The following is a 15,351-nucleotide window of genomic DNA, read 5'->3' on the forward strand; positions in this document are numbered from 1 at the left end:
ACCCATTCCAGTGCCTCACCACCCTAACAGGAAAGAATTTCCTCCTTATATCCAATCTAAACTTCCCCTGTTTAAGTTTTAACCCGTTACCCCTTGTCCTGTCACTACAGTCCCTGACGAAGAGTCCCTCCCCAGCATCCCTATAGGCCCCCTTCAGGTACTGGAAGGCTGCTATGAGGTCTCCACGCAGCCTTCTCTTCTCCAGGCTGAACAGCCCCAACTTCCTCAGCCTGTCTTCATACGGGAGGTGCTCCAGTCCCCTGATAATCCTCGTGGCCTCCTCTGGACTTGTTCCAGCAGTTCCATGTCCTTTTTATGTTGAGGACACCAGAACTGCACACAATGCTCCAGGTGAGGTCTCACAAGAGCAGAGTAGAGGGGCAGGATCACCTCCCTCGACCTGCTGGTCACGCTCCTTTTGATGCAGCCCAGGATACGGTTGGCTTTCAGCTTCAGTGTTCATCCACTGAGGGCAGGCTCACGGTGTGAATCTGTAGCCAGCTGAGTTTTCTCTGGACACTTTATCTCAGGTTGCCTCTGCCTTTGCCTATAGTCACACTAGTTCATTAAGGTAAGTGCTCTTTTGGAATCACTCTGACATTGTAAATTTCTTTCTCGTTCAGTGTTTTCATCAGAGGTTTTAGTCCTGATAAAAACAAGCATTTGCTTATTCCAGGTTTGTTTTCTGATGGATAATACTGCACTTCAGAAAATAATTGTACCCCTAAAGAGGCTGACAATAACAAATACTTTGCCTCAGCATGTGAAAGATCCTTTTGTTCTTTTGCCTGTCTTCCCTTGCGACCTGATGAATTTTATCCTAGTAGGTCTTGCCAACAAGATCATGCTGCCAAGCAGCTCTTTTTGAGGATTGTTAGAGCAGCCTATAGGGATCAGTTTTAGTGTTTCAAAATCAGTCTGGGATTTGTTGCAATGGGAGATTTTGAGTTTGGGATGTGAAGGGTTCTTCAAAGAGCCATCTTCAGCAGCCTTTATTTGCCCTTGCAGCAACCACTTAGATATGTCTGCACCGTGGGACTGTTCCTTAGGTTCAGCTCAGGGTTGGCAGTACCAGTCCAAGTCAAGCCTCTGGAAATTCATCTTGGTGTTTGCACTGTATGCTAGTTGGAGGGAATGTTCCATCGGAAATGTTGTTACTTCAAGGCTGCTTCTGTGCGAAAGCTTGCTGCTGTATTTCTTCAAGGCCAGTAGAGAATCAGCAGCCCTGAGTAGTTTTGGGCTTGGGTGTCACACACCGAGGTCACTGGGTATAGAACCACCGAATTGGTTCAGCCCTGTAGACGTAGTTCCAGGAAGGCAGTGTGGTCATGCTCAAAGAGCTACTACACATGAGCTAGGGTGGGATGGCCTGTGTTAGTAATTCCAGCTTCGTGCTGCTCAGGAGTAGCCAGTTTCCAGGACCAAGAAACCTTGCAGCCAAGGTTCAGTGGTGTGCTCCTGCTGTTCTTTAGTTGTCACTACAACTACGACACGGGTAACTTGCAGGTAATTTAAGAAGTGGCTCTAGAAATGTCCGAGTTGCTTCACTAGGCAAAACTAGGTTATAATGTAAAGTGTAACTTTGCCCTATACTGGGGAAGAAAGTTCACAAACCTGTAATAATGAATGATTGTTAAAAGTGCATTCTAATACTACGATTATTTTTGAACCATTTATTAAATATATTTTACTCTTTTTTTTCCACCTTATAGAGAAGTGATACGTAAGGAAAATTCTGATCTTGCTAATCTGTGATGATTTTTATAGTGAAAGCTTATCATTAAATTGGACAGTTTTCACTACCATTAGAATCATAGAATGGTTCAGCCTGTATGGGAGGTGGTTCAGCCGCTGATCATCCTTGTGACCTATTAAACGTTCAGCGTTGAGTCAGCATACTGATAAATCAGGTCAAGATTTAGAAAGTCACATTTTGTGTTTTTTAATTGCACAAGTGGACTGTTCTTGTTCTTTAGTAGGAAAATTTTAAATCAAATATTCTCTTTAATTTCTTGTCCATTCCAAGAATATGAAAACCAAAGGAAGGCATTAAGAAATCTTATTTCATCTAGTGTTTTGTAAACTTGTTTTTCATTATTTAGTGACAGGCTTTTAAAATAAAGGTAGTGAGAAGAAATTGGAAGTTAAGCTGCAAGTGACTGACAGTGTAGGAGAAGTATAACAGAGGAGGAAATTTTGAATGTGTGGTCTCGAGGGCAAGTTACTAAATTAAACCACTTAAATATTGTCTGTTGTATCGGTTTTTACTGTCTTCACCCTTAGAAACTGCAGGGAAAATTCATGCTTTGGGGGTGGGGAAAAAAGGGCTACTTTTGCTTTCTTTACAAAATACGGTTGCTTATATATCTGCCTTTTTTATTTGGAGGTTTGTTACTGTTTCAGCTTCTCTGACAGAGGTGTTCTTCTTGTAGAGTCCATTATCAGCCTTAGATTCACATCACACCTTACTGATGATTGAGACAAAAGAAAACATAATAACAGCTGTCCTTCTGCATGTGTTCTGTGGATGTGCTGCCATTTCAAAACTATTGCAAATTTACCAGCCTAAGTACATACACATGGTGCTTTCCTGATCTTTATCGTGATTCACAAATTCAGGGGAATTCCATTTAGTGATAAATCAACAGCACTGTTTTTATTTACCCCCAAAAGAGTATTTGAGTGGCTTATACTTAATTTTATTCTGCTTTACTTCAGAGTACTTAAAATATTGTCATGGCTCTCTGTTTATCTTTTCCCCAAGGTTTTCTTAAGCTTTTTGTGGCTTGCTGATTTGTAAGTTAAACAAGCTGATCTCCAGGCTTCGTTGCTGAGATGGGCAAAGTCCAAATTTGCTTGGTGAAAAGAACCTCAGAACTGCACAGAGCTTTAACTTCCCTTTTCTCTGCCCTAAATGAATAGTAATGGGATAAAACACTTAAGTGAGCGCAAGCAAATACCTTTCTCTTCCATCTTCTCTTTATCCTTACTGAAGGACTGAAGATATTTGGAGACTGCTTTGCATATGCTTCTTCCAGGATGCATATATGAGAGTTCTGTTATTTTGATGAAACAGCTTAAACTCATTACGGAGTTTCAGAAGTTCTTCCTGCCTCTCCTAATGAAATGAGCCAGTTCAATACTGTTGTTCTGCACAAAGCACAGCACTTTGTATTTGCTGAAGAAGCAGAATTGGAATGAAAAGTCAGTTCCAAACACAAGTACTTATGCCACTAGCTGGCTGCTTTGATGAGATAAGGTCACAGTGAGGTGCAAAAGCACAGTATGACAGTAAAATGTAATGTCTGGGGTGAAAAATGTATATTCTAGTAGTAGCTATTTCATATAGGCAAATGCGTGTCTCTGTACAAGACACATTGTGGTGCTTATATGTGTAGAGTGAATTGAATTTTAGACAATCTGTGCTAGAACTTCATAGGATGTGACTCGTTACAATATTTTTGTAGGGACTTCTATGACTTTCATTACTGTGACTAAGTGGATCTGTCAGACATGCAACTAGGACTTTTTATGTGGTAGGGACAGGACAAGGAGAATGGCTTCAACCTGACAGCGGGGAGACTGAGATGAGCTCTTAGGCAGAAGCTCTTCCCTGTGAGGGTGCTGAGGCGCTGGCACAGGGTGCCCAGAGAAGCTGTGGCTGCCCCATCCCTGGCAGTGTTCAAGGCCAGGTTGGACACAGGGGCTTGCAGCCAGCTGCTCTAGTGGAAGGTGTTCCTGCCTGTGACAGGTCTTTTCCAACCCAAACCATTCTGTGATGTTTCTCTTGAAAAGAACAGCTTTTTAAATTACTTAAAACCTTTTGAACAGAAAATACTCAGATTAAGAAATGCTAAATGTTGCATTAAAGCACAAAAAAGGGGGGAGTTATTAATGTGATTAGCCTTTTCAGAATCCTTACCTTTTCTAACTAGGCTATGCCAACCTGACGTGGCTATTCAAACAATCTGTAGGTAATAGTTTGGAGGAGGTTGGGTTTTGGGGTTGTTGTTAAAGGGTGTCATCAGTAAGAGATATGTGCTCTCTAGTACTGTAGTAGCTGTAGAAGTGGCACTTGGTCAGTGTAGTCCTTTTCTAGCTTTATTGATAGTGTTTTAGTTGCTTGGCTTTGAAGCTGCTGCTCCATCTCATTTCAGAAGCACAACATTAGAGGCCTTAATTTAGATTCTAAAGTAGTTACACCAGAACTAAATTCACCACATTGAATGATAGCTCCACCCATGCAGCTAACAGATTATGTGCTCCTTATCATCCTGTGTTTGCATTGCTTACAGCTTCTGCCAGCTCTTTTCTCCAAGGTTTTGTTTAGATGATAAGTTGTTTGCATCGGACAACTCTTCTTCATTCCTTGCTGCTAAACAGTTGTGAAACGGGACCATACAAATGGGTTTACCACTATTTACCCTATCAGGCCTCCAGAAGTATTACAGAAGCCAAACCTTAGGCTGTGCTTATAACTTAAACAGTTGTAGGGATCTTGCATCTCTTGTTGTTCTGGTATCTGAGGCTGTAAAGATAACTATCACCTTTATCAGGTGCTGTGAGACCTACCAAAAATAAGTGCTTTAGAAGAGACAAATACTACTATTACTACTGTTCTTGATACAAAACTTTCCTTTGGCTTTGAACTTCAGATAAGAAGTCAGTGATACCCTTTACTTGAATGAAATCACTCTAAAAATAGTGTCTCATCTCCACGAGCCTGATGTTTGCCAAGCCCTTGGAAGAAGGGAATTGTAGGTCAGGTAAAGGAAGGCATTTTAGGTTATTTTTCTTGGTTTTGGATAGAATGTTTCAGGAAATGGAGAGAGAATGGTGGAGATTTAAAAAAAAAAAAAACGACATTATTGTAAGTGGATCTTTTAAAACACGTAGTAATGATCTCCTTCCCTCTGTATTCCCTTTAACTCACTGCAACAGCCTGTTCCTGTACCTTTAGATTTTGTTCCAAACCCCAACATTAGTGGATGACTGAACTTAAACTCACTGTTTAATGCTTTGTGTAAGGTAGGTGTGTTCAGCCTGAATCTTGCTGGCAGCTCCTTGGAATGAAAGACCCTGTGCAGAGCAGTAATGGCACACACCAGGGGTGCACTGCTGTGTTTAATCATAGAATAATTGAAAGGTTTGTGTTGGAAGGGACCTTAAAGCTCACCCAGCTCCCACCCCTGCCATGGGCAGGGACCCCTTCCACTGGAGCAGCTTGCTCCAAGCCCCTGTGTCCAACCTGGCCTTGAGCACTGCCAGGGATTGGGCAGCCACAGCTTCTCTGGGCACCCTGTGCCAGCGCCTCAGCACCCTCACAGGGAAGAGCTTCTGCCTTATCTCCAACCTGAACTTGCCCTGTTTCAGTCTGAACCCATCACCCCTTGTCCTATTGCTACAGTCCCTGGTGAAGGGTCCCTCTCCAGCATCCTTGTAGCCCCCTTCAGACACTGGGAGCTGCTCTGAGGTGTCCACACAGCTTCTCTTCTCCAGGCTGAACAGCCCCGATGTTCTCAGCCTGGCTCCATACGGGAAGTGCTCCAGTCCCTGAGCATCCCCGTGGCCTCCTCTGGACTTGCTAAATCAGCTCCATGTCCTTCTTACGTTGTTACGTTTGAGACAGTCCCACATTGGGGCTTCCAGGCTGTTGAATGGCTCTGTGCTGTTGTGCTGCCCGCAGCAGGGAGGGTGCTCGGCGCTGCTCACGCTGCGCGTCCTCCAGCCGCCAGGGGGCGCAGTCGAAAGGGCGCCGCTCTTGCCTCGTCTTCACGCGGGGCGCCGCGGGCTCCGAGGGGCGCCACCACCACTGCCGACGGCGCCGCCGCGCCGCTCCCCGCCCCGCGGCCCGCCGCCGCCAACAAGCCGCCGTCTGATTGGTGCCTCGCCTCTCTCTTCTCTCCCGGCAGCCAATCGCGCCCGGCGAGGAGCTGTTGGTGTGGTACAATGGGGAGGACGACCCGGAGATAGCCGCCGCTATTGAGGAAGAACGAGCCAGCGCCCGGAGCCGGCGGCACTCCCCGAAAGCCAAGAAAGGTAAAGCCCTGCGCGGCCGCGCCGCCGGGCCCCGTCGCCCTCGCGCGTTGCCCGGCCGCGAGGTGGGGCGGGGGAGACCTGCAAACTTTTCTCGGGTGGGCAGCGGGGGCCGCCGTGACCTTCTCCAGCCGCCGCCGCCTCCTGGGCCGGAGGGGGGGCCGCGGGGCGGAACGTGGAAGTTGTGCTGTCTGCGGCCCCGCTGGAAAAGTTGGCGGCGGGGCGGCCGCAGAGGAAAAATGTCTTCGTGCAGCGCGGGAGGGGAGGGCAGGGAGGAGCGGGGCCGGCTGCGGGAGTGCGGGAGCGGCCTTTGCGCAACAGCACGCGAGGCCGTGTCAGCCTCCAGAACTGTAAACTTTGTGTGTGGGTGCGGCCGCCGCCGCTGAAGCTTTTCGCAGGCTGCGGGAACAAGTGGAGCCGCGGCACGGGGCTGCTCCTGCGCGCGGGGGTTTGTGCACTTCGCTCGGTGCGGATGGAAAACTTGAGGCTTTGTTGTGCTCTGTGGCTTTTAATTTCTTCTTGGTTTGGGGTAGCGGCGGTGTCGCCGGGGCTGGAATCCTGCAGGCAGTGTGGCTGACCGCTTCTAGCTGGCTTTGGGAGGGGAGGAAGGAGGACAGAAGGATTTCGGGGGGGGGGGGGTACACGCATATTAGTCTTCACGTAAATATGTATGTCTGACCAGGCCTCCATTATTTTTTCCATGACTAATTCAGTAGCAGTATATTTTAGAGTGCTTGTACTTCCACGCATGGACTTACATAACTGACATTTTGACTACCGTTTTAGGCCAGAATCGCAGTAGAAGCTACCACTTGGAGAGAGTAAATAGCAAAAGGAATTATTTACAGTCGTAGCAGGAGGAAATCGATTCCTCTTGTAGGTGAATGTGTGTTCGAATTCTCTGAAGGTTACAAGTGAACCAAAGAAAGGAGATAATACTTTTAAGTGGCATCATCGTGGGTTTTTAAGCTTAAAATTTTGGGCCTGATCTTCCTTCTAGTGCTATTGAGTGTAGAACACACACTGGGAACGAGCTTGGATATTTAGGAAAACAGTTAATTATATAAGTTTTTCTATTTTAGAGATAGGGGAGGGGTTCGGGGAAAGAAATGGTGCAACACACTCTTTTCAACAGTAATTTGTAGATTAAGTGAGAACAAACTGAAATGCAAGCCCCGAGTTTTGTTTTCTGCCTGTAATGAGAAGCATATTTAGTACGTATAGAAGAAATGGCTTGGTAAATTACAGGCTGTATTGTGCTTTTCCCTAAATGCGCATTATCTTAGCAAATAGAATCTGTCTGCCAGTGATTTACCTGAAAGGCTAGAAAAACAACTTGAAAGAATTTGATTATATTGCAAATCAGAAAAGCCAGACAAAGTAATTGCTTGGGTAGTTTTTTCATGGCATAGAAATTTTATTTGCATTCATGAAGTTATAGATCAAAATACCAGTGAAGGAATTTGGTGGTTCAGGGGTTTGGTTGTGTGTTATTTTATAGGTTTAAAGTTTTATCTGTTGTGGAGTATACAGATTTCAGACTGTCAGAATTGGCATTTTCCCCCATTTTATAAACATAAGCTGCTTAACAAGGCTTGCAAATACATAAAACAAAATACAAATCAAAACCCACCCCAAACACAATAGAGATGAAGCGTTTGAGAATAATTGAGTAATTCATCTGTGGGATTATACTCTTGTATCATGAAGCAGAAAGACCAAATTCTTAATACTTAGTTGATTTGAACAGTTGTGATTACTGAGTCCTTATCCATGCCGTAAACCATAAGGCAATTCATAGCATGTACTTTATTCTTTTCTAATACATGCATATTTTGAAATGATACAGTTCTAATTTCAGTAGGTTTCATCGAAATTATTTTTACTCTTCTATATTTACTCTGTTATTTTAGTATGTGTTGTAACATCTGCTAATATTTGCCATTCACAGCAATTTTCTTGTAAGAAACATGGTATTTTTGTGCTGATTCAATGGCAGTAGCTGCAGTTAGAATTCCAAAATGGTTTCTACTGATTTTCCTTCTTTTGCAGATTCAGCTGTATTTCTCGGGTATGAAGTTTCTTAGCCCTGGGCTTTATAGGAAAATAAAGGAAATTGTGATGAGCAGGGTTAAAAAGTGATTAAGAAAAACTAATGTAGCTGTACTAAAAGCGGGGTGGCAGGAGAAAGATATGGCTTAAGTTTATGCATGAGAAAATTGGGATAAGAGGTAATATTTTAGATTAAATACCAACTTAAACAAGTTGCTGGAGAGCAGCTTCTTCAGAGGGCTCTGAAAGTTGAATTTATTGGCTACCTAATCAGATCAGTCCCTTTTTTTCTTACAAACTTTTCTTTGGCCTGTGTTGCAGGTTGTTGTCTTACACACTGGGGAGAAAACAGAACTAAGTCAGAACTGCCAAGTTTAAGCAACTGTGAATGAGTGTGTCCTTTAGAAACACATTTTCCAGAAAAGTAAACTGACAGTTTAACACCTAAGAAATTACTAGACATTTGAGACGTGTATTAGAATTTAGTTACTTAAAGCATGTAATTATTAAATAGCTTATAATTATTCTATGTTCAGTAAAACAAATATCCTTTTGAATTTTTAATGCATCTTAGGCCTTATTTATGTAACGAACTCTGATCATTTCTGAAAAAGTGATTTTTTTCACAGGTATTAAAAATGTGATGTGCTTTGCCTGATCGATTGAGGTGTTCAGTATTGTGAAACTTTTCATGTTGCAGTAGGAATACTCTTTATTTCTGACTAAATCCTCATGTGGTGTCAGTTCAGACTGTCTTAACTGTAAGAGGTAGGCCTTATTAAACTTGTGAAGTTGAGATGTCATTTCAGAATCAGCAGCTGACCAAGTCTGGACACAAAGTACAGATTGAACTGTTTTCCTTGCCCTTGGTCTGACCTCTGTTTGCAAGTGATTACTGACACAAGGTTCATAATCTCCTTTAGAGCATGTTTAGGGTGGCATGGGCATTCTCCTCTGTGTGCCAGTCTTCTCTGACATGTTTGCCTGACAAGGTGCGTTCACCAAGAAGGTGGGATCTTGGTTAGGCTTCAGATGTGTTTCTCAAAGCTCCCTTGCTCTTTGCTTGCACAGCTTCAGCAGTTCAACATCTTGCATATTTTTCTTCCTGTAGTGTGCATTCAAATTCCTTTATATCTCCCAGGTGTTAATTTTGGTAGTTACTGCCTGGCTTGGTCGTAGGTTTTCAGAGCTGGAATAAATCCTTTACATCTTCCTTCTGCCATGCACAGCAGCTTAGGAGACCTCGAGGAAAAGAGGCAGTTCTCATTTATTTTTATGCATTGAAACATTGCATGTTGATGCTAAGCTGATGAGTGCATTTGAGAATTAGAAAGAAATGTAGTAGGATAAGAGGATATGGGGCGGGGGGGTGGGGGCAGAGAGAATTCACCAGCAACTTCGTGAACTTGGGTAGCATCAAAGATTTTTAGCAGAGCCAACCCAGTCCGGATGTTTGATCAGGCTGTAATCTGCTTTAAGGTGCTATGTAGGCTCCGAAGTGCAATCAAACAACTCTACAACAATCTAGGCAGTTTCTGTTACGGATTAGGTGGCAGATTGAAAGTGTTCTCATAGGAAGAAAGATACTGATGTTACACAGGATAAAGGTTTACTCTGCTACATGCTTTTAGAAAAAAAAACAACAAACTTTTTTGGGGGGAGAAGAGGGTGATGTTTTAGTTTTCCTGTGCTTATTTATGGTAGGGGTTCCATGCAGTGCTGTGCAGCTGTAGTTGTGTCTTAGCTGTGCTTGACTTTGCACTTCATGTAGGCGAGAAACCCCAGTGGCATAATCTGTACTATTACCTGGAATCAATACTGCATGTGCTTTTCGTATCTTCTCTGTACAAAGTCATTCTGTCAAGAGCAGGGGGAAAAAAGTCCTCAATTTCATTTTACCAAAAGCAGATGCTGCATAAAGTGAATTGAGTAGGAGTCTGTCATGAAACCAGAACACCTCTTAAAATAGTCTCCTGTTGTAGTGAGGGCAGAACACCTGAATCGGCTTCACCTATATCTTCGACAGCCTCTGGTGATTATTTATTGTAGTGCAGTTCTAAAGTCTGAAGCCATTGCTACTAAATCTTTTCAAACTTTATTACCTTCAGTGGCTCTACTGCTATCATAATGTTGCTGTTTCCCATAGTTCTTATCAGATTTCGGGGAAAGCTTGAACTATGGGGTAACTCTTGGTAATACTGTCCCAGAGATAGTGTGAGGTCAAGGTGGGTGAATTATGAATCAATTCTCACTTGCTATAAATAATTATTATCCCTTGGTTTATACCAGTCTGAATGCAAAGTGCAACTTCAGGTTTTGACTTCACAGCCAAATGCTAAATAAAATAAATGCTGTCATAACAAAAGTTAACTGGATTTTTTTTTGTCTGTAAATATGACTGTTGCTGAAAGAGCCTTCAATTGCTGCTGCAGAAAGGGGAAATTGAAAGATGAAATAAGCAGGTTAAATACTGTGGTGGTATGAATGTTTACAGTTTTTTTGGTGAATAGGCATTCTCAGTTCCAAATAATGAGCTGTACTTGAGAGTCACAGAAGTAGGCATCCTGTTTATGAAAGGTAGGTTTTGGATTGCCATGTGGATGTCATCACAAATGGAAATCATGGACAGATGATGTCTGTTCTTTCAGTTACATGAATTTATTAGACAGGCTTGTGCTTGGAGTAGGTTTAGAAGTTTATTTCCAAACACCAAACAGCTTCTGAGAAAAATTATTTTTTATTAATTAGAATGTAGCTTATAGAAGGGTGCCAATGTTCGGTAAGTTGTACACTTGTAGGAAGGATAACATGAAGTGATATTCTTATCTGAGCTTTGTTTCCGATAGATTTACAGAAAACCATAGATAGGAACTCAAGGCTTAAAAATTTCCTAGCCAATAGTGAGAAAAGGCAAGGGCAGGAGGGGGGAAGGAGAAGGTCAACTCTGTCTCTCATGGCAGCTTCAGTCTAGTGTCGTTCTTAATATATTTGAGGTCATCTAACCAGTGGAAATTCTCTTGAATCCCTTATAAGTGGGGCCCTTTGAATGGGAGGCTCGTGTTACTTTAAATTCCCATCTCACTTCTGTAGCAATGCCACCAGTTCCTAGGAGAGTTGCTGCTCTAAGCTTTCCCAAACAGCAGAGTGCAGTGATTCATTCCAGCCCTCCTTCTGCCTACAGGCTTAAGAACAGAAGATAAGCCTTCATTTCAGAGGGAAAAAATAAGTAATCTTTATTAAAATAAGTAAATGACGAATCTACACTAAATTGCATGTATTGACCCCTTAAACTCCATATTTCTAAGTGTAAATTTTTAGACATATGAAGCCTTAGCACATTTGCATGTTTCCCAAGTTACTAAAAACCATCAGTGTTTTGGCTTTAGTCAGGTTGTGAAGTATTTATATGAACGTTGGGAAATGTGTTTACTTACATGCTGTAATTACAGGGGTAGGGGAGGCTATGTGCTTTTCTTCTTCAGAAGCCTCAGATGTGCTATTGTGTACACATTCCTTTTAGAAGTTTCCACATGTGCAGCTGGGGATGGATCCCCAGGTGCTATCAGAGCCTTGGCAGTGTGGGACTTAGCAGGGCATAACAGTATGTATTTGTAGGAGCAGTAGGGTCAGACATCCTCATGTCTGCAGTGGGAGTCTCTGACCAGTGATGCCACCAACAAAGCAGAGTTTCCATAAGAATTCAGCAAAGGGCTCGAAGGTGGTCAGGAATGCAGCGTAAGGACTCAGTGCTGACATCAGATCTTTGTTAATTAAGTACTAGGAGCACTTTCCATGCTGTCCCTGTTACTTTATCTCTCTGTTTGTGTCCTTAACTTAAAATAACAATATGGCCTTCGTGATTGTAACAAGTTGGTGTATTTCTACCTACTGAGGTATTTCTGGTTAGAGCAAATACATATTTTTATCTAATGTAATAAAAATATTTGTCTTGGGTTTCCATGTTTTTCTTTATGCATTTGTTTCGTTCAGCCACTATTTCTTATATGATTTTTTCCAAGCTAAAAAAAGATAAAATACATCTCAAGCACATGCTGTCTCCAGTTATGTAACCTACAGTGGGAAGTGCAGTAAGGCACTAGGCAGCTTTCCAGTATTAAATCAATTTTTTTCTATTGATCAGGGTTATGTTTGAGACCGTGAGTGACCTGAAAGAGCAGCAGATGAGTATTCCACTGCTGACTCTTTTATTTTAGTAAAGACAATGTGTTTTAGGGTGATTCTCTTCCTTTCTTAGGAAAATACTTTAATTTTCCTGAAAATGAGTTAAAAGTTACAGAGTTTCTGTTGAAAAGCAGCTTTCCTTGCAAGAATATTGCATTATATTAGGATTTTTCAAAAGTTTCTTAGAATCACAGAACTGTTCAACTGCTTTTGCACAGGAAACCTCATGATTGCTGTTTTAGGGAAGAGCTTTGAGGTTAATGTATTTGGAGGTTACGTTCCAAACCAGGGAGGGGATGAATTCCTGCAGAACAGGAGAATAGCCACTGTTTTCCCGAGTGAAGCAAATGCTTTTCCTTTTTATTCCAATGTGTCTTATTTTGTGATTTAGAATTGTCCGGTTGCTTAATCCTGTACAGGAGAGCAAGCTCCATGAGTCCCTGACTGCCTTACCTGTATTAAAGCATTTGGGCTTGCTTTCTCCCAGAAGTCTGGATGACTTATCACATGAAAATCCTTTCTTGAATTCCTTTGCATTACCTTGTGCTAAGTCAAGGGGTTTACCAGAAGTTCTATGGTTTCCTTACTCTCCTATGCAATCTCCCACTTACTTTTTTTGTTCTATATTTGGAGACTCTGGCTTTTATGGTGGATGCAAGGTAAAGTCAGTCATTGACTTTAAGTGTATTCTCATTCTATTTAGCTTGAATTGTGTCTTAATTTAGTGAACAGTTTAAGCTCTACTTGTAATGAGAATCTTCCTTACCTCGCAGTTTTTTTTACTGCCTTTCTGTAGTTGCTTTCTTTTTAGGCTTCATCTTTTCAAACCCATTTGAAAAATATTATTGACATTGATTCTGTAGCATTCGTGGCACTAAGCTTCACTGCTTGTTTTTATTACAATTTACCATAACTTTGCATCAACCATTTATTTCACTTGAATTATTTATGGGGATCATCTTACACTGAGGGCCCTGTGTAATTCACTGTGCAGTGCTAAACAAGCATGTTTAACCTCACATGTGTGCATGCAAAGTCTTGATAGCTGGTTATTTCTGAGGGGAGATACAGGCTTCATCTGTGTGTGTGTGGCTGAGAGCTGTTTAATTGTGAGATCTCTGCAAGGGAATTTGTGAAGTCTCTCTGCATATTCTCATGTCACTGGATTACGAAACTGCAAAATGTCAAAGTAACTTTATAATCCACTTATTAGCTCTAGTTCATTTTCCAAATCAACAAAAAGGAAAAGCATTGTCAGACTAGAGCGTGTGTATTTTTTTTTTTTAACATGTCAAACCTTCATATTTATTTTGTTATTCCTGCCAAGAGCCTTACACAGGCTGACAGGAATGACTTTGTTCTGAAGAACTCTCCCTGGCCTTCACTTGCTGTGTCAAGTTCCTCAAGGAAATGTTACAACAGTCGAAGTTTTTACTTGGGTTAGTGAAATAAGACTTGCTGGTATTTCAACATCTGTAGCTAAGAAATCAGATAATGTCTGACCATCAGATATTCACTGACAAATATTTACTCACCTTTTAAACACTTTTTCCCTGGGACTAAGCAAGCACAATATTTATTTGGATCACCAGTGCTGCCTGGAAGTTGTTTAGGATGAAACTCTGAGGAGCATTTAGATTACTAGAGTTGCTGTTAAGAGTTAATGCTGTTGTCGCACTTTCTATCAGAGTTCTGCAAGAGCATTTGGTGTACTATGGTTAATGCTTTCAACTTCAAAGAAGCGGTATTATTAATGTGATGATTGACACTAGTGAGAGTACTGTAATAGCTGAAAATCTATCATCTGGATTATTATTACTGCAGAATGCCATGGATTACCATCTGAGTGGTAACCATCAGCTACAGATCTATCCTAGCTTCCATTGAAAGCCAGATGCCTCACTTGAGTCTAGTCAGATACGAATCTTGTTTCATTTGGCAGTTGAAACAATTTGATTGTTCAATGGGAAAGGCTGAATGATTCTGAAAGTTACTTAATTCATACAGATTTTGGTAAACTTTCTGTCGTGGTTTAAACCCAACCACAAACCTCGTCCACTCACTCTCCCCACTTCTTGCCCTCCCCCTGCTCCTGGAGGGACGGAGAGGAGAATCGAAAAGAATGCAACTCCCACGGGTTGAGATAAGAACAGTTTAGTAACTAAGGTATAACACAGATCACTGCTGCTACCACCAATAATAACAGTGCTAAAGGAAATAACAAGAGGAAAGAATACAACACCTCAACACCAGCCGACCGATAACTCACCCCACTCCCCCCAGCCAAGCACCGACCGATACCTCGTCCAACCCTGCAGTCCCTCTACCCCTTCCGGGTCACTCCAAGTTACATCCTGGGCATGACGTGCTGTGGTATGGAATACCTCTTTGGCTAGTTTGGGTCAGGTGTCCTGTCTCTGCTTCCTCCCGGCCTCCCCTCCTCCCTGGCAGAGCATGAGGCTCAGAAAGTCCTTGGCCAGACCAAACATTTGAGCAGCAACTGAAAACATCGGCGTTATCACCACTATTCCAAGGCCAAAAGATCAAAACACAGCACTGTACTAGCTCCTAAGAAGGAGAAAAATGACTGCTGCTGCTCAACCCAGGACACTTTCTTACGCATTGCTGCCGCTCAGAGCTGAGTCCCATGCAGGCTTCCTATGCTGCTGCCAGTAGAATTAGGAGCTAAGTGTCTAGACAGTAAGTTCTGTTGTAAAACCGCTCAACTGCAGCGATAGCTTACCTCTCTTTAGCACTAAGTTTGTGTCAGAATGTTAAAATGCACACGTTTGCCATAGAGTTGTACTCTTGAAAGGAAATTTGTGTGACATTGCTGCTGAATTAGAGCTGTCCGGGGCTTTTACTGAGTAGGTTATGCTCCATTTCAGTGAATTTAGTAAAAAAATTGACTTGCCCACAGTGTTCTGTTTCAAGTGGCAGGTGAAGAGCACAGAGTCCGGTGGTTCCACTCTTACAGACCCTTGTCTCAGGGGATGCAGAGGCCAACTGGATTTTGTGCTGCAACTTCACTCACAGCTACCAAATCCTTAACTGTTCAGTGTCAGCCTTCAGTCTCTTGGC

The 15,351-nt window shown here is 42.5% G+C and overlaps 1 protein-coding gene across 3 annotated transcripts in view; it reads left to right on the plus strand.

The window, feature by feature from the left end:
- PRDM2 (PR/SET domain 2) overlaps positions 1-15,351 on the plus strand; it is a 76,311-nt gene that overhangs the window by 26,188 nt on the left and 34,772 nt on the right. For all 3 annotated transcript variants that reach the window (XM_065696236.1, XM_065696237.1, XM_065696238.1), the window contains exon 6: positions 5,913-6,039. In XM_065696236.1, coding sequence (XP_065552308.1) covers positions 5,913-6,039 — 127 coding nt within the window. The remainder of the gene's footprint in view (positions 1-5,912; positions 6,040-15,351) is intronic.

Source organism: Lathamus discolor, chromosome 16, assembly GCF_037157495.1.
Source record: "Lathamus discolor isolate bLatDis1 chromosome 16, bLatDis1.hap1, whole genome shotgun sequence".
In the NCBI taxonomy this organism is placed as follows: Eukaryota; Metazoa; Chordata; class Aves; order Psittaciformes; family Psittacidae; genus Lathamus; species Lathamus discolor.